General features: G+C 36.5%; 1 protein-coding gene across 1 annotated transcript; it reads right to left on the minus strand.

The window, feature by feature from the left end:
• Positions 1 to 16,759: 16,759 nt before the first annotated feature.
• LOC148604569 (uncharacterized) lies at positions 16,760 to 22,202 on the minus strand. The gene is made up of 3 exons (XM_088551049.1): positions 21,893 to 22,202; positions 20,497 to 20,679; positions 16,760 to 17,188 (listed from the first exon to the last, which is right to left on the minus strand). The coding sequence occupies exons 1-3, from the start codon at positions 22,194 to 22,196 to the stop codon at positions 16,890 to 16,892; spliced, it is 786 nt and encodes a 261-aa protein (XP_088407175.1). The 5' UTR covers positions 22,197 to 22,202; the 3' UTR covers positions 16,760 to 16,889.

The following is a 22,202-nucleotide window of genomic DNA, read 5'->3' on the forward strand; positions in this document are numbered from 1 at the left end:
ATTTAAAAAATACAAAGGAGACTAATAAAACGATTGAATCCGAGATGAAAAAATTAAAGTCAGAATGTGTCGCGTTACGTACTGAAATTGCGTCAATGAAAGCAGAGACAAAAATTATAACAGAGTCAAAAAAGGAAATTACAAAAATAGTGAAAGCGAACGAAAAGCTAAATACCGATATTGAAGCTATTCAGAGAGAATCAATGCGAGACAATTTACTTTTTCATGGAAGGAAAGAATCAACCGATGAAGATTGTGTTGCGATTGTAAAAGAAATTTGTCAGTCAAAGCTTGAGATTGAGGATGACTTTAACATCAAAACGGCATTTCGTCTCGGTAAAGTTAAACGCTCTGAAAATGAAGATACGGTCCAAAACAAAGAACTAAGCAGGCCAATTCTTGTGAAATTTTGTGATAGGCAGAAACGTGATTCGGTTCGTAGAAAAATTTTCAGGTTGAAGGGTTCCGACATCTCAATAACTGATCATTTCCCCAAAACGGTGGTGGATAAAAGGCGTTCATTAATTCCGTTTCTGAAGCAAGCTCGGAGGTTAAAGCTGTTCTAATACGTGATAAGTTGTTCATTGGAGGTGTAGTATATTCTGGTGGTTCAATCGAGGACGCGATTAAAGAAGACACTAGTCAAAAAATGAAAATTGTTGATAAAAATAAAAATAAATCCCATGAAAAAAAACGCAAGTGATGCTAGTGGGGCCACGGGCGGTCCTGACGATAATGCGATGACATAGGATTCGTCGGAATTATATGTTACAAATCTTAAGTGTTTAGCCTGGAATATAAATTGTGGTTTTGAAAATAAAATAAAAGATATCAGATTTAAAAATTTCTTAAGCACTTATGATATTGTATTTCTCTCTGAGTGTTGGATTAATGATACTTGTGATGTAGAAATTAATGGGTATAAATGTAAATCAATCCCATTAGCCAGAAAAAGGTATAAACAAGGATGTGGTTTATTTGTTATGATTAGAAATTCACTTGACAAATTTGTTACTATACTTGATATTTTTTTATGAAACTATAGTATGGTTAAAAGTATCCAAGGAACTCACAGGCAATGAACATGACTATTTGTTATCTTGTGTGTATGTCCCACCACAGAGATCTTCATTCTATAAGATACACGATGTAGATTTGTTTTATGAACTAGAGGCCCAGGTTGTAAGATACTATGATCTTAGCCCAAACATTTTTATTATAGGTGATTGTAATTCTAGAACTGGTAATTTATGTGATTTTGTTTGTAATGATGTAGTACATGATAATGTTTTAGATAGAATATGTGAATGTTTTACTTACGTTGCTGACGAGACTCTGCCTGACAGGAGTAATCCTGATTCTGCGATCAATGACTACGGTATACAGCTTATAAACTTATGTAAGAGCAGTGGTTTACGAATCTTGAACGGTCGTCATGTCGATGGTATGGCAAATGACATTACGTACAGTGGTCCTAGAGGTATGAGTGTGATTGACTATGTGCTATCAAAACCGAGTAGCTTCAAGTTTGTATCACAATTTATAACTAGTAACTTCACAACATTTAGTGATCACGCACCTTTACATATTCAATTAGAAATAAACTTTTCTACAGAAAGTGTTAATAACGAACATAGTAATAACCCAGGGAATGAAGCTGTGATTTCCAAATGGAATGATGACGTTAAGGACCCGTGCTTTAATGCACTGTTAGTTAATTCTGATATATTGAATGCAACAATTAATCATTTTGAATTTGCTTCCCAGGAACAAATAGACTATAGTATAAATCATTGTTCAGAGACCTTTGTAAATGTTATGTCTCCATTCTTCAGACAAAACAAAAGACAAAATCGTAAACCTGACACAATCCATGAAGATAAACCGTGGTTCGATCGAAGGTGTAAAGAACTTTATTCAAGCTATCATTCAGTGCTGTTTATATTTAACAGAGGCGAAACCCGTCTCAATCATAACGCTTTAAACAATGCTAAAAAAGAATACAAAGTCTATGAACGTAAATGTAGCCGTCTTTATAAGCGACAGCAAGGTGATATGCTCAATAAACTTAAGATTAATAATCCAAAGCTGTTTTATGCAAAATACTAGAAACTGTGATTTGAATGCAACTGATTTTTTTGAATATTTCAAAAATCTAGTTTCTGATGTATCTGATGGTGATGTTGATCTGGAGATGCCCGACAATGAATGTATTTTCGAAGTCTTGGACTCGCATATTTCCTCTGATGAAATCGTCAGCGCCATTAGTCAGTTGAAACGTGAGAAAAGTCATGGCCCTGATTGTTTCTTAAACGAATTTTTCATCGAATACAAGAACATTATGTTACCATATTTATGCATTATTTTTAACGCAGTGCTTGATTCTGGTTATTTTCCGTCATCATGGACTGATGCTATTCTTGTTCCTGTTTTTAAATCTGGTGATGTCAACGATCCAGGAAACTATCGTGGTATAAGTCTTGTCAGTAACCTAGGTAAATTGTTTACTACAATATTGAATCTTAGATTGTTAAAATGGGCATCGAGTAACGATATATTAACTGATGCACAATTTGGTTTTCGTAGTGGTTATAGTACTGCAGATGCAATATTTTGTGTATATTCTGCTATAGAAAATGTATTGTGCAAAGGAAATAGATTATATTGTTGTTTTGTAGATTATAAGAAGGCGTTCGATTCAATAGATCGCACGTGTTTATGGTATAAAATTGCTAAATTGGGAATTAGAGGAAAATTACTTACAGTTCTGAAATCCATGTATAATAATGTTAGAACATGTATTCGCTATAATGGGTTTAATTCTGATTTTTTCACCAATAGATTAGGTGTCATGTAAGGTGAAGTTCTTTCATCTATTTTATTTTCATTTTATGTTAATGATTTTGAGCTCGAGTTTATCTCAGAAGGTATTACACCACTAGAATTTCAAAATATTACACTTTTCTTATTAATGTATGCTGATGATATGATTTTAATGTCTGAATCAATTAATGGGTTGCAAAATATGCTTAACACCTTGTCGAACTATACAGAAAAATGGGGTCTTACTGTTAACATAAGGAAAACTAAGATAGTTATATTTCGTAGAGGTGGAGCTGTTAGAGCTCAAGAGGAATGGTTTTATAATGGTAATAGATTGGATATTGTAGACAAATTCTGTTATTTGGGTGTATTGTTGCATTACAATTGTAAATTTCTTATAACACAAAGGCATTGTGCTGAACAGGGTAGAAAAGCCATGTTTGGCTTACGAAAAACTACATCATCTTTATTTTTGAATGTTTTTACTATGCTGAATCTATTTGACACTTACGTAGTTAGTGTATTATTGTATGGTTGTGAAATATGGGGTGCACATAAGGCCCCAATGGTTGAAAAAGTACATTTAGATTATTGTAAGATGATACTTGGAGTGAAAACATGTAACGTCATGATTTATTATTAACTTGGAAGATATCCTTTACAGTATGAACGTTATTTTAGAATGATAAAATTGTGGTATAAAATTTTGAAAAGTGATAACCGTATTTTGCAGTCTTGCTACAAAGAATTGGTAGATAATTGTGCCAATCATAACAACTGGGCACGATGTATTAAGCAAATATTATATCGTATAGGTTTATATTACCCGTGGGACAATCAATTTGATATTACTTTAGATAAGTTTTGTTTATATGATATCAAAAAACGTTTGTTTGTTCATGCTCAACAAGGTCTTTACTCTGTATTAGATGCTACTTCAAAAGGTAGAATTTATAAATACGTAGTTTCTAATGTTGAACTTCCATTTTATTGGAAAAAATGTGTTATCCCTGTTGTTTATCGTAAATATATCACTAAAATCAGATTGTCTGCGCACAATCTGCTTATTGACACAGGGCGGTATTATAATACTAGTAGAGATACTAGGCTTTGTAATATGTGTCAAATGAATGTAATTGAGGATGAGTTTCACTTCATTTTACAATGTAATTGTTATATTGATTTACGTAAAAGATTTATAAAAAAGTATTATTGGTCTAGGCCTTCCGCCTTTAAACTTGTTCAACTACTAGCTGTTGAAAACACAAAAGAGTTATGCAACTTAGGCAAATATTTATGTCATGCATTTACAATAAGAAACGCATCTATATAATATTGTAACAATAATTTCTGACGTCTATATGTCATTATATATTTTTTTGTTCACCTTATACTGATAAACTGTAAAGTTTAAAGTTAAATAAGAATTGAATTGAATAGTCTTCCTATGCATCGTTAATTATCAGGGACCTATGCATCGTTAATTATCAGGGACCTAGGCATCGTTAATTATAAGGGACCTATGCATCGTTAATTATCAGGGACCTATGCATCGTTAATTATCAGGGACCTATGCATCGTTAATTATCAGGGACCTGTGCATCGTTAATTATCAGGGACCTATGATTCGTTAATTATCAGGGTCCTATGCATCGTTAATTATCAGGGACCTATGCATCGTTAATTATAAGGGACCTATGCATCGTTAATTATCAGGGACCTATGCATCGTTAATTATCAGGGACCTATACATCGTTAATTATCAGGGACCTATGCATCGTTAATTATCAGGGACCTATACATCGTTAATTATCAGGGACCTATGCATCGTTAATTATCAGGGACCTATGCATCGTTAATTATCAGGGACCTAGGCATCGTTAATTATCAGGGACCTGTGATTAAAGAGATAAGAAGCTTGTTAATTAGCCAGTTTATCAATAAAATTACAAATTATATCACGAGGCGGAGAACGAGATTCCCTGACATTTCCACTTATTTATTAAACTTCTTTTTTCCCTTATGATGAAATTATCTGAAATAAATTGTAGCATGCAGATGCTCAGAAGATGTAAAAATGGAAAACTGAAGATTTTATTTATTATCTTTAAAACAACAGTTGTGATAGGTTACTGTGACAATAATGAATTCAATTTTGAATTATTTTCATTTTCGTAAAAATCAGGGGTAGGTATAAATTGTTTCCAATACTTCTTTTTTGTTTGTTTTGAAAGAACATGAAGCAAAGATATCATAGAATGGAAAACTGAAGGTTTTATTTCAATATTTGCAATTTCTTTTTTAGTTCTAATAATTTAAAGTCAAGTTGTTATCATTGAATAAGTAAGTACGAGATCTCGTTCGCCGCCACGCGATATTTCACCTAGTTGCAAATCTCTTTAATTACAGGTACATGTCTCATGTAGCCCAATGTCTAAGCATAAAAGTTGCGGCAACACTTAGGCTTTTTTAAAAAGAAAAATGCAATATATGAACCCTACCCCACCGAAAAAATCGCAAAAAAATGGAATTCTCGATTTTCCCCCCAAAAAGTCGCATAAATTCGAGTCCACAAATTATTGCTCAACCAAACGTCTGAAATTTGGTGTCATTCGATAGATAATTCAATTTTCTACATCATTAAATCACAGACAACTAATATCCGTAGAGGAATGTGAGTAGTGTAAAACTGACAATGAGTGTCTTCTTCCGAGACAAGAAGGGGTACAAATTCCTTCTGAGCATCGTCGATGTTTCTTGAAATACGACTGTCTGATCCCACCTCTAGGTTAAGAAAGGTGCAACGGTGTGGGATGCCCCGGGTTCAGTCTTCGAGGAGCGCACTCCCAAAAAGTTATGGACCGAAAAAGCACCGAATACTACAATAAAGAAGTGTAGCAGCTGTTGCAAAAGCATGGTATCGAGCTATAAAGTACCGAAAACGAGGAGAAGTTGAGTGTGGTCGAACGCACGAATCGCACCATGAAGGAGAAGATGTTCAGGTATTTTTCAACAAATTCTACACGCATCTATCTACCTGTCCTGATTGGTTGATTGCCAGTACAATTCCACCAAGCATAGCTCCATCAAGATGACTCCAATCTCTGCCAGCCTCAAGGAACACGAAATCAAGGTGTTTTGAAACCTTTACAGCAACATCCCGCCCATGCAACCACGCCGATTCCGTATGGGTGACACACTCCGAATCACAAAGAAGAAAGACACATAGGAGAAGGGTTACATGCCACGCTGGACCGAAGAGGTGTTCACCATCTCCATAGTGTTGGTCACACAGCCACCCACCTATTGCCTCCAAGACTTCAACGAGGAAGAAATCTAGGGCACCTACTACGAGCATGAGGTTCGTCAGACCGATCAAGCCGTCTACCGCAATGAGGTTTTGCGCCAGCGAACCCAGGGTGAAACCAGGGAGCTCTACGTTAAGTGGAGGGGGTATTGCAAAGAGTCTACGCAGACTTTTTGTATCGCGCTAGAACTCTAACAAATAGGCTTCTGGAACAGAGTTATGTTGCTACAAGATTGAAGTCATCACTAAAGAAGTTTTATAGTCGTCAACATGAACTCGTGGATCGTTATGGTGTATCCATATGCACCATGAAAACTGATTTATTCAACGGGTCATAGTTTTCCTTTCCTCGTTTGTCTACCCCGGACTTGACTTTTTATGAGCAACTCGGCGGGTGTTTCTAGAAAAACAGAGGACGCTTATCCTACCGGTGCACCTGGTCCATGCTCCCAGTTTTAAGTGGAGTCCGAGTTGTTCATTTGCTTTTGTTACTTTGTATGTATTGTAAAACTAGGAAACCGAGCGGAAATCTACGAAATAATCAGATACTGATGGGCGTAGAAGCTGCATGTAACACGTATAAAAATGAATAGTTTATTATGCAGGAAAATAATTTTGACAATCCAAAAACAATATACAAATTCCGTTACCCAAGTCAAAGAACCTGCATAATGTCAGTAATTTACACAAAAGTATAAATATAACACTAAATAATTATCAGTGATAATAATAAAATATCAAATCTAGGCCGGAGTTGGGCTAACAAAAACAGCACCTTCAAGTAAAAGCGTTACGGAATTCACCGTCTAAAAACACTTGAAATACAGGAAGATGTGTATAAACCCCTGACGCGACTGACAAATATGCAGAACGAATAAAACATAACTATATACAACAATATTCTATAACAAGACTAATTTACTCAAAACACGGAATTTAAACCCGCATCTAACCAGTCCTGGTATAAAAATTAATGTACGCCAAAAGAACGATAACTCTACTTTGGCGGAAAATGTAGACGTCAAAACAGCGACAGACTTCTGTTAAAATGATAATAATTTATAACTTAAATGGTAAGACAATGCTAAACCATTATCCCTAAGTATATTTTTGTCTTCCCAAAACTGTTATAATTCCCAAAATACTTCAGGATAATTAATATATGTGAAAACGTATTTCACAACATATGTATGATTTTAGTTACTTTATGTTCTTTGTTGTGTATGTCTGTTTTCCATGTCTGGTCTTTGTTCCTGGATTGCATTCTTTTGATTACCGCTATAACCTTGGTTCCTTTGATTACTCTCTTATTCGTGGATCAAGGAAGAGATATGCAATGAACACTCAATAATCTTTCCGGTCTCGTCCGTCAAGACCAGAAAGGTTGTATGAAATCAAGGGCGAGGAACAATGGAGTCGACTACCACTGTGTCTGAAGTAGAGACTGGTGGCTACACTCACTCGCCTGTATTCAGCCGACCGATCTTTTCTTCCATGATTTTATCCGTCACTAGTACAGATTCTACTACGTCGTCAATTTTCAGATCCTGCTTGGATCGATCGATTGAGTGGTAGGATTTACTTTCCATTCAAGGGCGCCAATTTTACCTTGCAAGTGGATTGCCAGGTCTTACCAGTTTTTCGCATACCACTCCTTGGTGACAGATTCGTCCGCCCGGGCCCCGTCCGCCGTTGGTCGAGAGACATTCTTTAATTTTTTTGTGTAATGATTTCTCAAGCTCCTTGATTTTCGCCGCATGCTTCTTTTGCAACCTCTTCATCGCCACCCGCAGCTGATTACACTCCGATTCTAGATCATCGATGTCCATACATCCTTCAATTGTTGGGTCCACCATCGTTTGTCACGGCGTCTCCTGTGGGTATCCAAGGCTATTGATGCAATTATCGTTCATATACAGATTCTGCAGCATCTATCAGAGGGTACATTCTTTCTCACATGGGATTCAAACATCCCTTTATTTGTAGAGAGAGAAGATTGCATCCAGCTGGCAAAAACTTCAGCACGTACAGGCAGAAGTGGCCGCACACCACATCCCCACGCTGTTGCAGTTCATCGGTGTTGTATCGAATATCGGGTTGCAAGTAGTCCAACATTTCTTCGAGCGCGGGGAGTCCATAAGAGTCGAAGTAGTACTTTGTCGTCCCAAGCTTGTACCATGTCCAATTCGTTTCACGACCATCCAAGCTGTCGTGGTTCAAAATGCCGCACTCGATGCCCTGCGATCAAATCGGCAGTGTGTCCCGCATAAATACTCCCCTGAAGTATGGTGGACCCAGGTCTCGCGCCGCTCTCTCGATTTCAGTGTTGGACAGGAGCTTGTGTGGAATAATTAGATGGTTCACCCGTAATGCTTCATTCATTTATCTGATAATGGCCGTGCGTTAGGATATGGATCCCATCTAGTAAGATGTGTCGCTTGTCGTCGTTGGGTGAGAGTGACGTCCTGCATCACTCTAGAGTGTACAGCTGGTAAAGCCGAGTTCGGATAATGTTTGTCGAGCGGTACGTCTCCTTGCCCGTGTTGAAACACCGCTAGCAGTCCGCAAAGATCAGCCCGTACTCAACCATATAATTTGTAACACACTTGACCTTTTAACACTCCTAGCACTCTACCTTGAATGCATATACTTTTGGCCGGTCCCACATACTATGTCATCGGCTTGCCGGCACACTCATCCTTGTACATGCCAAGCACCTTCTTGTTGATGGCGGATTCTAGAGGCATGGTCAATGGTGTAGTTGGAGGTATCAAACCATTTCCCGTTTTTGTCTTTATCTTTGTACGCGTCCGCTGTCTGGATGTGATAGATCCAACTGTCTGTGTCAGTGTAACAGATGCTGGCTTTGCAAGTCGGTTATCAGATTCTTGGACAGATCTAAGATGGTGAACCCGAAGTAAATCGGCGTATCGAACACCAGCTTTGTGCGATGCAGATAACTCCGACCAGGTGTTCCTGTCCTAAACACCGTTCTGCGCTTGAAGTTTGATATTGTCACCAACTTTCGGGCAACATTCTTGCTGATGACCAGTTGCAAGTCAACACGGTTTCGTATGTTTTCCATTGCCTTTCCGGAGACCGGATTGTTCTTGAAGTCGGTAGTCGCTGTGGTCCTAAGGTTCCTGTTCAGGTTGATGTACTCTGCCAGCCACGGAGCATGGTTGAACTGGATAGCAAGGTGGATTTTCTTCAGTTCCCGAGCGAGAAACTTGTTTAGGTTTATAGTGGACCTCGAAAATCTCCTTGTCGCTGAGATTGGCCGCCAGCTTTCTGACCTGTTCCATGGCTTCTGTCATTGTGGTAATCATGCAGCTTCTGGAGGTAGTCGTGGTCTACCCCTGCTTGTCATCTGCGCCAAGTATGTCATGTGGGATTGTTCGCCCTGGCATTCCTTTCTGCAACCATAGTGAGACTCCCCCAACAACGGATTCGTTTCTCGATCATGAATGGCATGTAAGGGTCGATGAGCAGGTCCTGTTGGATACCGCTGATCTTGAGTGCCGCGTCATAGGACAGACCTGGAGCTGTGTAGTAGTGCGCTGGGTCAATATCATATGGCTTCATGCAGATGTTCAGGAAGTTCTCGAACACGTCGGCGAGCAAGACCATCTGTCTTCAGGTAGAGGTCATGGTACGCCCGCAAGGTCGAAATTCCTATGTCCTCCCACATCTTCTGTGCATGGACGTAGTCGTCTTCACTGATGTCTCTGTATGTTAGTCGGTTGTAGAAGTCCTTGTTCACCGGCAGTTGGGTTTCCTTAAGTTTCTTGAATTTACCCATGTAGTCGTAGGTGTATACGCCTTTGCGTATCAGCAGATTCATATGCCTGGCCTTCCACTCTGCCTTCACGACCGGGACGTCATACCCCTCGTCCATCTCATCAACTGTGCATATGAAAGTGATGTCACCACCAACGACTTCTTTTCCCTCAGGAAGCAACCTTGGAGGATTTCAGGTAGTCTTGCGGATGGACCCCCTTCTTGTGGATCATTCACTCACCAAACACTAGCGCGCCCACTTCAATCTTCTGCTCGGTCGCCGTGAGCGACTTGTTGTCAAGGGAACACATGACATAGTTCACTGTCGTCCGTTCGATGTTGTAGTCCGTGCCTCTATTCTCCTTGGAATGGGCAGCGAGTTTGTGAATCAGCTCGATCACCTTTATGATCTCTGTCATCCTTAGATAGTACTCCCACAGCCATGGGTGCATCTTTTTCCAGCTTGATAATAGCAAGCAGGTTAGTTTTGGCTTTGTCCCTCGTGATCTTTTAGTAGGCCATCAGGTCTGCAATTAGCTTTGTTTGACGATACTCGATAAGAGCAAGGTCGGGTGCGCGTTCTTCATATCAATGTTGAACATGTGGTCTCCTTAGAGACTCATATTCTGCAGACCAATCTTCTCGGCGGTCCAGTACTTACCAAAATCCATTTCGTTGGTAGTATCGCATCGGGCACTAACTTAGTGCATTGGTGCGATCTAGGTAGTCCTGCAGCAGCATCAGCATCAGCTGTGCATCCTTCTTGAGTTTTTGTCCGTTGATATATCGCCTCTTAAGCTCGAAGTCCTCCGGGTGTGTCACGATGTACTCCAACTTCTGCCTGTCAATCACCTCGTGATGTTTCGTTCATTCTCCGATCCATATTGACCCACTTTGAAGAGTTCAGGATTCAGTGGCCCTGCCCCAAACTCTCGCATGTTGGCAAATGCCCCGGCCGGTATAGCCTCGACCAACTACTGGAGACGCGTTTATGAACTTGAAGCTGTCGATGAACCTCAAGTACTGGTAGAGCGTCTTTGACTTCCCGTTCTTGCCTTTGCACTGGTAAGCTCATGGTGAAAGATTTATTTCGCTTTTCTGTTTTTGTGATGCAAACAATCTTGCACTCGGTGGCCCCAAACACTTGACGAAGAGATAATTGTCAAACCTGGCCAGGTTGTGGAAGACCTCTTGAATGAACTTGGGTACCTTGTAATTCATGTTGCATTCGCTGTTGCCCTCCCCCATGAATTTGCCCCTGAAGTGACAGTGGCATATCAACCTATCCCTAATCTAACCTAGCGTTTAGTCACAAATGAAACACTTGGTTGCTTTCTCGAATGTTTTCATGTCTTCATCGGTCATTACCATGAGCTTGTTGAAGTATTTCTCCTGGAAGATGTCGCGAATGTCCTTCGTGAGCTGGTTCACGAAGACCTGGGCCACGTCTTCCCCTTTATTCTGCATGGTATATGTCACCGGATTCTTGGTATACACTACTTCGTCGAAGCACTTGATGAAATAGCAGAACCCGTACGGCGTGTGTTTCTGCTGCTAAATGATGTAGGCATTGGATGGGTCTCATCGGCAGGTGTCAATCTTTTATACAAAGCACTCAAAATCGACGTATACCACAAATGTTACCTTCATCGATCTGCTGAAAGCATACGTAGCTTTCTCAACTGGCATCCCGATCTTCACCGCCTTATTCTGGCTGTAGTGTTCCATGTGCAGGTCCAGGATGTGTTGCCGGGTAAATTGGTTCAAACAACGGCGACAGAAATAAGCTCCCCCATCGTGCTCGCTCACCCGGACAGTCAAGAATCGCGACAAACCTTTCACCTAGCAGTAGTGCTATGTCTCGTCGTTGGTCAGGAACATTAGATCGACATGCCGCTCGCCAGTGTACTTCGAGATTCTCAGTGGATATACTCCTTCACTCGAAAACATTCACGTTATGTCCCGGTTTAACCTCTCGAACTTGTCCACGCCTTGAGTGACACCGAGAACTCGATACCCTCGCTCTTTAGCTTACCTATCTACATTGTGTACCGGTTCACCTGGTTAGTGCTCTTCTGGTCCACCTCCCTGTGATGGAGAGCAGAGAGGGTCGCCCAGCACTTCTGTCCCCTATTCTGCGCGTTGACTATTGCCTTCTTTGTGGCAATCTTCTAGGGGAAGGGAATGTAAGAACTCCCGGTCAACGGCTTGAACTCATGCAGGTGAATTTCCATCTTCTCGATATATCCGAAGGTCTGTTCACTGTCCTCGTGCTTGAATTTTGCCATGTTCTCCTTGATTCTTTCTTCCTTCTGCGTGACCACCTGGTCTAGGTCTGTTGATTCGGTGATGATGGTTAAGGCTGACCGGAAGTAAGGGTTGGCAAACTCCTTGCGACCGATCGCCGGGTTGATCTTCACGATTCCACCGTGAAAATCAGCTCCATTTTCAACACTCTCTCCACTGCTAGGGGTGTTTAAATCATGCTTCGGATGGTGCCCCGGCCCACTTGCATGAACATCTCCACATCACGCTACTTTCGAGGTTTGATTATCACCGTTCCAAATACCCCACCCAAGGCCTCGCGCTAATCCTTCACATTAATCTCGTTTTCGACATCCTCCAGGCTCTTCTCCACCCACTCAACTAATTTATCTTTCCTTAGTCCTTATTCGCGAATAATTTTTGATGCTCCTATGCCTCGCCATAGCTTTGAGATGTTTCTTGTTAATTTGCGTGATATATAGCAAGTAGAAGTTAAAAGAATAGAAAACAAAAACAACAAAAATTGGATTTTTGCCTCAACACGAGGTATAAAAAGTGGCCAAAATATAAAAGAATGCTTCAATTTATAATTTTATATTTTGATGGTACAAATGATTCAGTGTAAGTTATAAGGGTACCTGGAAATCATAGTTTGGTTGATGAGTGGAGGTGTGTTCATTTATGATGCTTTAGATATATACACGTTTATATGCATAAATATGCACAATATCCGCGTATATAATTTAACGCACCTTATTTTACTTAACAAATTGATGTCTTAAACGATAAAAAAAAATCGAAATAATGATTAGTCTCCCTTTAATATCTGTAATTATAACATAATTCTAGGCAAAAAAAAACTATCAATGCATCTGATGGAGATTTTGTCATTTGAAGACTCTTCAGATGTTCTGTAGTAAAAGACTTGTAAGGAGATCAACCATTTGTTTGACAATAGAAACTAAATTAAAAGATTCGTTTTACCATTAATGCATTTAAGCTTAAAACGTCTTTATATGTGGGCATTTTTTTCCAGTAATAATATTTTTTTAAAAATATTTAAAATCTACATTGTTAAGTAATGGTGGAAATTTTGAATCATAGTCAGCTTAAGCAAATATTTTTTCCCTTAAAAATAGTTTTTCTTTCAGATGAATCCCAACACTACCCTTACTCGCTTATAAATGATTGGTGATGATCTTTTGTTGGTGTCAATGTCAAACTGAATGTCAAAGATAAAAAAAAAAGTTTTACCTGCTGAAAAGGTACATACAAAGAAAACAAAAATGCATTGTGTGGACAAAATTAAAATCGTAGCTGTCAACTATACATCATATCTTATCTAGCGTGTATAAAGATATAGCATAATTAATATCATTCACCAATATACATGATTTCAAATGTCACCGATGTACGAAAAATATTCAATAGATAAAATGGTTTAGATATTGCTTTGTAGTCATTGACGTCAAAAAGTTTAGAATTAACCAAGAGCTAATAGATATACTGTTTAGACGTAATTTGGAAGTTTATAAACATAAAATCGAATTAAAAATAAAATGCTGTGTGCATTTATAAAAAGAACATCGTATACTGACGCTTTGCTTATAAATAAAAGTGTAAAAACTTCGACCACGATTTTGTATGAGATTGTGACTGATATCAAAGATTTCTTTTATCAACCAGATTTGTTGAGAATATGAAAACATGAGAAAATTATAGAAAAGAAAGGAAAAAGGAGTTCAATATAGTTTGATTCGTAGGTTGGATGTCATTATTTCCTGAGTACTCTATCCGAAACTAAGACTGAATAAATTATTTTCATTCATTTATAGGAAACACGGGTATACGTATATGGTTTGAAATTGACCAACATAGTTCTTCCCTTTGCACACAATGTAGTAAATGACTTCACAGAGTAGAAGAGTCTTTCTGTTATTTTTTAATGGTTATCTGAATGTAGCTCTGACAGAATTTATACTCGATATAAAGATTGTTAAAACAAATATGTGGTAATGGATCTTCGATAAAGAATCTCTTCCCCGAAAAAGAAAGAGAATAACAATTCACAACCAACAAACCAAGACACTAAAAGTAGATAAGGTGACCATTAACGACCATATCCCTGTCTGCTTATGATCACTGAAATAGATTCATATTTGTATAATGGCTGAACCAGGAAAAACAAGCTTATTTATCAACGAGGAGACATTTGTACTTATTTCACCTTAACAAGTTCTCATTTATGAGGTAAGGTTCATTGCTCCGATGTAAGTGTCTATATTTGGATGGGAAAACTCTATGAAGAAAGTGGAAAAACGAAGAAAAAGGCACATCGGAACATGGGTGGTAAAATAAGATAGTCGTTTGGTCTATCAAAGCACAAAACTTTCGAAAAAGAGAAATTTTGGAATCGATGGCATCAATCGTGGCAATTAAATGTTGTGCTATCAGACCTGAAATTTCCTATACAAAAATGTCATCAAACTAAGGACTATATCAGATAGTATAAGTAACAAATGGCTCGAGTCAAGTCCATTATAACAGGAAAAAATAAAGAAGAGAGTTAAGTCTAAAAAACGACCAAAGTCGATAAAGAAAACAAGAAAAATAGATTTCTACCACAGACTTACCATTTTCAATAGAAAATGAAAATAGCAAAAAAACAAACAAAAACAAAAACAAAAACAAAACAAAACAAAATATAAAGAAATAAAAAAAAAATACTAAAAAAACATAAAAAAAACCCAAAATTACGACAAATGCGATGACATTTCATTCCGTATTGTCAACTTTCTTTTCACTTGTGGTACTTGCAGTACCTGCGAAAGGAGTTTTCGTATATACGTTGTGCAATAGCTTGCCGTAACTTTGCAGACTTTTTATATCGCTCTAGACTATTTACAATTAGGCTTTTGAAATAGGGTTATGTTGCTCCAGGATTAAAGTCATCACTACAGAACTTTTATGGTCATCATGAACTCGTGTCGAGACAATTTTACCAGTCTGGTGTTTGTATAAAATAATGTGAATGATTTTAAAATATCAACAACAGCAACGCATCAAATAGCACGTTTAATAATTCTTTGTCACAAACACAGCTGTATTGAAATCAACGACTTATTTTGTTATAAGGATCAACTTGCTAATAAAACAAAAAAAAGTATGTTTTCTATTCATTATTCAATATTGACATAAAAGTAATGCTTTTGGAAGATGTTATTTAATTATTCAAGGCGTTGACGTATTCATTAAACTGTTAGGAGCAATACCTCATTTTCTTGGGTCATATTGAGGAGAGAATGCCTCATACCAAGGTAGATCCAGGGAAAATGATAAATCTTTTGAAAAGGTCGAGAAAATATCTGTTTTTTTTTCTTTGATTTGCAATGAAATTGTTAAAAAGTTGAGTTTGAATATAAATCGAGGTTTAAAACTGACTTCACGATCGCTTTATTCCTAAGTGGGTTGTGTCTTGTGACTATTTTATATTCTTTTTGTCTTGTAATGTATTTTTGTTTTTATTTCAGATCATTTGATAACGCACAATATTTTTAGAAACAATAAAAAAGTAATTACTGTGCATGATTGGTCAAAATTCGCTGTTTCTCCAGAGATAAATGAAATAATTATACTTTTCAATTTCTAATTTGCGAAACGGAAATATATTATCAGGAGACTTTGATTTCATGATTATTTCTCTTACATTATAACATCTAACGATTGTTCTTTAGGACTTAAATGTATTTATATTATTAGAAATTACATTTTAATATTTAATCATCATCGATAGACCAACTTAACCAAAGTCATTAATGAAAAACCTAAATTAAATACACTCTTTCATATTAGTCTATATTTTGTAGTGATATTTGTTTTGTAAATGATTATTGTGTAGAATACTGTATGAAGTGTATTAATATATACGCTGTTCTCTTAAATGGAGAGGGTAGGGAGTATCAACATTCGCCAAGGGATATCTTTATAAACCAGTAAATGTCTTCCATTTTCATCACGACGCAATAATAAGTTAACAAAAAAGAAATTGATTTATCATCGCGAACGATTAAAATATCAAAACTGCTCAAATATGCCAATCTCAGTTTTCGTGACTTTCTAATAAAATTGACGTTGTGAAGTTACCATGGGACACAAAGGGAAAATAGACGTTATGTATTTATTACGCATTTAATTTTACATTCAGAGGTTGTTTATCATATTCAAAAATCTATCAACAAAGACATCGATAAAGTACTATCTTTTCACATATCCTGAAATGGGATCAGGGTTGTTTCCAAATAATTCATCCAAAGAGCAAAGCAATGTCAAATCTAGTTTCCCGTCTTGATATGAAATCAAATTTTCGTGATAGATATTATAAGGAAAATATTAGTATTCATAGAATGAAAAACCCGTCGTCCAAATCTGAACATACTACATGTACTTGTTACCGAAAAAAATATGAATCCCCTCGACAGAAAATGACGCTGATTTTAAATTTAATTTTTTATCTTGTCGGCTGATATGTTTGCATATCAATCCTAAAACTACGAAACTGGGAATAAAAAAAGGAATGAACTAGGTCGATATTAAATGTTTATAGATGGATTTTTTAAAAAATATTCATTGTTAATAAAATATCCTTTTTATAAATTGACACTTGCATGACATTTTCAATTGTTTATATCAATAATTCTACATCTTTTCATAGCGTCTATACACACAACCTCACATACTCTTGATAACTAGAATTGTCATGGTAGTACTTTCTGTATTCTTGAAAATTATCTTCTATCCGAATTGGCATATCCAGACAGCTACTTTGGTCCCCTCCGTGGTTGTAAAAGTAGGTCACTCGACATGTGAATAGTTCTCTATTTGTACAACTTTCTGTGCATTTATTAGCTGTGAGCTCACCAAGAATTGTGGGATACCAACCACCTATCACATCCTGAGGAGGATAGAAGTTTTTTCCAGGACGCATTACGTATGTGTCGCTATAATTACTACATCCTATCAAAAGAAAATGTTCTTCTATCATTATTATTTCAAATAGAAGTCAATTTTCTATCTTTCAAAGCTTACACGTGAACGAGTTATCAAGGAAACCAAGATTCTAGCGGAGATCAAAAGAATGTAATCCAGGGAAAAAGACCAGACATGGAAGGAGTGATCAAGGGAACCAAGATTCTAGCAGAAATCAAAAGAATGAAATCCAGGAACAAAGTCCAGACATGGAAAACAGACAAACACAACAAAGAACATAAAGTTACTTAATTATATACACAAAGTAACAAAAGTAAATGAGCAACTCGGACTTCACTAAATACTGGGAGCATGGATCAGGTGCACCATATTTTTGATACATTTTTTTAAAGCAAAGTAATTACAAGATAAAAAACCAGAAAAAAATGCTCACTAACTTGATACCCATCACCCCATTTGATAACATGCACCTTTTACCTCCATTCAGATCAAGATCTAAAATAGGAGATTCACGAAGGAAATGTTTAATTAAGAATTCTCTGACTATTTCACTATTTCCATTTAGTGGTGTAGGAGGGATAACGGATGGTAACCCCTCCGTGTAACGGAAGGGGAGGAAGTGCAAACGGAAGGATGGACGAACAGCCATATCACAATGACTATATACTCCCACTTGCCAATGGGCGGGGAATATATAATTTTCAAATAATAACAATACAGATATACTTGATGCTGCAAGAAAATTTGTCTGTAACGTGACTTATCATACGAACATAATTCATTGCAATCTATCATTTTTCAACTCTTTATACTTCTATTCCGCATACTCAGTTAAAGTCTTGACTCAAAAACATTATACATCGTTGTTACTCCAAAAAGACCGTACATAGTTCTTGGTTGAATTTCCTCATACTTTGTAAAAAAGCAATTCTAAATTATCTTCCAAATATACAGAAGAAGTTTTCAGAATACTGGAATTTGTTATCGACAACATATTTGTCTAGTGTGGTAGACGCGTTTTCCAACAAAAGGTCGGCATTCCAATGGGAACAAATTATGCTCCTCTACTTCCTGACATATTCCTTCACTCTTATCATGCTGACTTTATATTTGATCTGATCCAAAGGAAGGAAAATCGTTTAACTAGATCCTTAAATCTCATTTTCCGCTATATAGATGACGTATTATCGGTAAACAATCCTAGTTTCGGGGAGTTTATACATCGCATCTACCCAAAAGGACTTGAGATAAAGGATACTACAGACACTATGAAGTCAGTCGCATATCTTAACCTGCACTTTGAAATCCATTGTAAAGGAAAACTATTGACCAAACTATTGACCATACGAAAAACGCTATGACTTTTCATTCCGTATTGTCAACTTTCCTTCCATCTGTGGCAACTTCCCTTCAGTACCTGCATGTTTTCATATCACAACTCATATGTTATGCCAGAGCTTGCTATAACTACACAGACTTTTGGTATCGTGCTAGACTACTTACATTTGGTCTTCTGAAACAGAGTTATTTTGCTACAAGATTGAAGTCATCACTACTGAAGTTTTATTGTCTTCATTATGAACTCGTGGACCGTACGGTGATTCATCTACACGCTTACCCTACCGGTCCATGCTCCCAGTTTTAGTAGAGTCCGAGTTGCTCATTTACTTTTCTTACTTTGTATGTTTTTTTTTTTGTTATTTCATGTTTGTGTTGTGTATGTATGCTTTCCATGTCAGGTCTTTTTCCCTGGATTATTCTTTTGATTTCCGCATGAATCTTGGTTCCCTTGATTACTTTTTCATGTTGGTAAAACGGCCAAATAGAACAAATCCATACATTCCGATTTGGGAACATTTTAATAGTAAGTACAAATCATCCGGTGGCATTTAGGATGATGCCTGTCTGATATTGCAATACCTTAAAGTGCTTAGTGGAATCATATTTAAGAATTAAATATTTTCTACAAGATTGAAGTCATCACTACAGAAGTTTTATGGTCGTCATCATGAACTCGTGGATCAATATGGTGTATCCATCAGCACCATGAAAACTGATGTATTCAACGGGTCATAGTTTTCCTTTCCTCGTTTATCTACCCCGGACTTGACTTTTTATGAGCAACTCGGCGGGTGTTTCTAGAAAAGAAGAGGACCTTACCCTACCGGTGCACCTGGTCCATGCTCCCAGTTTTAAGTGGAGTCCGAGTTGCTCATTTACTTTTGTTACTTTGTATGTATGATTTTAGTTACTTTATGTTCTTTGTTGTGAATGTCTGTTTTCCATGTCCGGTCTTTGTCCCTTGATTACATTCTTTTGATTACCGCTATAACCTTGGTTCCCTTGATTACTCTTTCTACTTTATATTAAATTTCTAGTTTGTAATATTATATAATTAATGTTTCATGTTAAAAGTGTGTAAATCAAAACTTTAATAATAATCTGACTATTTTCAAGAACTGCTTTATCATATTGCGAAAAAATCACTGGAGAGACACAAACAATGTATTGTACTTAAAAGACCGAGCTTTTGAAGTACCTACATCTATATCTAAGAATATGTTTAATTGATTTGGCTTTTCGTAAGTGCCAGTTTTTAAGTGGAATTAATCGACAAACAAACCAAAAAATACTATTTAAGTGTAAGCTTTGTAAGAATCAGTTTTTATGGAAAAAATCAGAAAAAATGCATGTCAAAAACTCACAGATCTGACAATGTAATTTCACTGAAGGATAATATTTCTATTTAAAAGACCACTATTTGAATTCTGCATCACTGGACTTGCTTAGAAATTTTTCAATAGAATGTTAGAGAAATTGAAGTTCTTGACAGAGTCATCTGCCCTTAATGTTCATTTTCAGAATATTCCAATAAAATTATAACTCAATTTACCAATGTGATAATGTAAAATCTTATATCTTTTCATTGATTCTAATAGTACAAACAGTAATATTAAACTATCAAAATAGTGGGGGTTTTTTATAATACGTTTAACCTACTGCTTGATTCTTATAGAGACTGACAATGAGATTACCCAAAGAATTAGTCATTTTGGAATCTGAATGTAAGGTCAGTAATTACTTACTTAAGTTATGACTTGGATATGCCGTACTTTTGCTTAGTTATTCAATTAACCACACAATTAACAAAATATTGCTTGGATATATTTGATAAACATTGTTGGGATTTCGTTTTTCCAAAGAATTTTAGTTGAATCCAAAGTTACGATAATCAGAATAAGAAAAAAGAACACAAGTATAAAAATATATCGGAAAGAACCCTCATCGAGAAACCCAACGTGGTATACATCCCCTTTTCATTGATTTGTACATACTTTTGCACGGATCAAGTGGTTCAGACCATGTACCATTATCTAGACAGGTGATGAAACCCCCATGACCGTCAGAGTAATATCCTGGTGAACATTTGAATGATATTTTTAACCCAGGAACGGGATCTACGTCGACAACCGTAATGTTCGTTCCGTAGATACTATGTTGGCCTGAACATCTTATTTCTGAAAACAATGTAAAATACTAAAATATATTTAGATTTGTTGTAACATAAAGCATCGATCAAATTTTTAGCCTTGCGACGATTTCAGAGTTTTGAATGACGTCAGGGATTTTATATATTTACAATATACATTTCACAAAAAATGACGAATGCAGTTTAAAATCGAAAATGTTGTAAAACAACTATGCTCGCACATAAGTAAAACATTGAACAAAAATCCTATACGTATTGTAAGATAAAAACACTTTAGATATCCGTAAGCTGCAAATAAAATAAATACCACTGGTCAATTGACAACAATGTCACAACGTTATATATTGTGAATTATTGTTAAAAAATACTTATCCTTTTTTTTTTCTTTAGTTCTTTCATATATTTTCTTTTTGTAAAAAGGAACCTAACAATTGGAATGTTGTGATGAAAAGTTTTGAAAACAGGAATATATGGCACATATTTTGCAAATAAACAAATCTCAATAAATGCAAAATCGCAAATTTAAGTAACACTCCACATAAGAATCATGCAAAATCCATAATATTTACGAATATTAATGAAGAAAGCAAAAATCGAAAATAACATTACTGAACATACAAAAAAATAATAGCAAAAGATATAAAAATAACATTTAAATAAAAAAAAAGAATGTACAAAAATAAACGAACGCTTCTATCTTGCGTTGATCGTGCTTTAAACGAATGCAAAACGATGTACAAACGATCGATAAACAATGCACGATCGCCTAAAAGGGAAACGTGAACGTTTCTATGAGTGTAATAGTTCCAATATAATCATAGAGAATTATAATTCAATTTGAACCACTTTATTCATTATTATCAACTTCGGTGATTTGTTGACTAAGAAGTAACACGTGTAGTTGTTTATTTATGTATTTCATTAGAGCATCGTGGTTTTTTTTCTTTTAAACTGTACAAAATATGTATGTTTGCAATAACAAAAGAAAAATGAAACTAGGACTGCCGAAGAGCGCCGAACGTATGTTGTGCACGAGTAAAATCTGATCTGCACGAGTAAAAACTGATCTTTTATTTACTCACTCATAATGTTTTATTGCTATTTTAAAAGACTATTTATATTGTAAATAACCCATGGATGTTCTACCAAGTAATTTCTAAGAAAAACGACATTTTTTATATTTTGTCGTGGCAAAGAGAAAATGAATTGTGTACCATTCACTCAAAGTCTTTTGAGCTTACCTGATTTATCTATATAATATTTCATTCCAATGGAACTTGTTGTATTATTTAGATTGTTTAAGATTGAGGACACCAGTTTGCAGTCCGAACTATTAATGTTGTAGAAATAAGACTTGCAGTCATCTGCTTTCTCACAGGCTAAGGCACATTGAATGGATGTTGAATGGTGCTGTTCGGACAGGAAATCGACCGGTGATAAACGGTTGTTAAATGCTTGGTCAGATATGTAATGTGATGAAATTTGCCTAGATAATAATAAACGGACACTTTGAATAAACACAAGAAATGAAATCCAATGTGTCATTATTAG

This window comes from Perna viridis, chromosome 10, assembly GCF_037379345.1.
Source record: "Perna viridis isolate PV_CMFRI_1.1 ecotype Kerala chromosome 10, ASM3737934v1, whole genome shotgun sequence".
NCBI classification, from domain to species: Eukaryota; Metazoa; Mollusca; class Bivalvia; order Mytilida; family Mytilidae; genus Perna; species Perna viridis.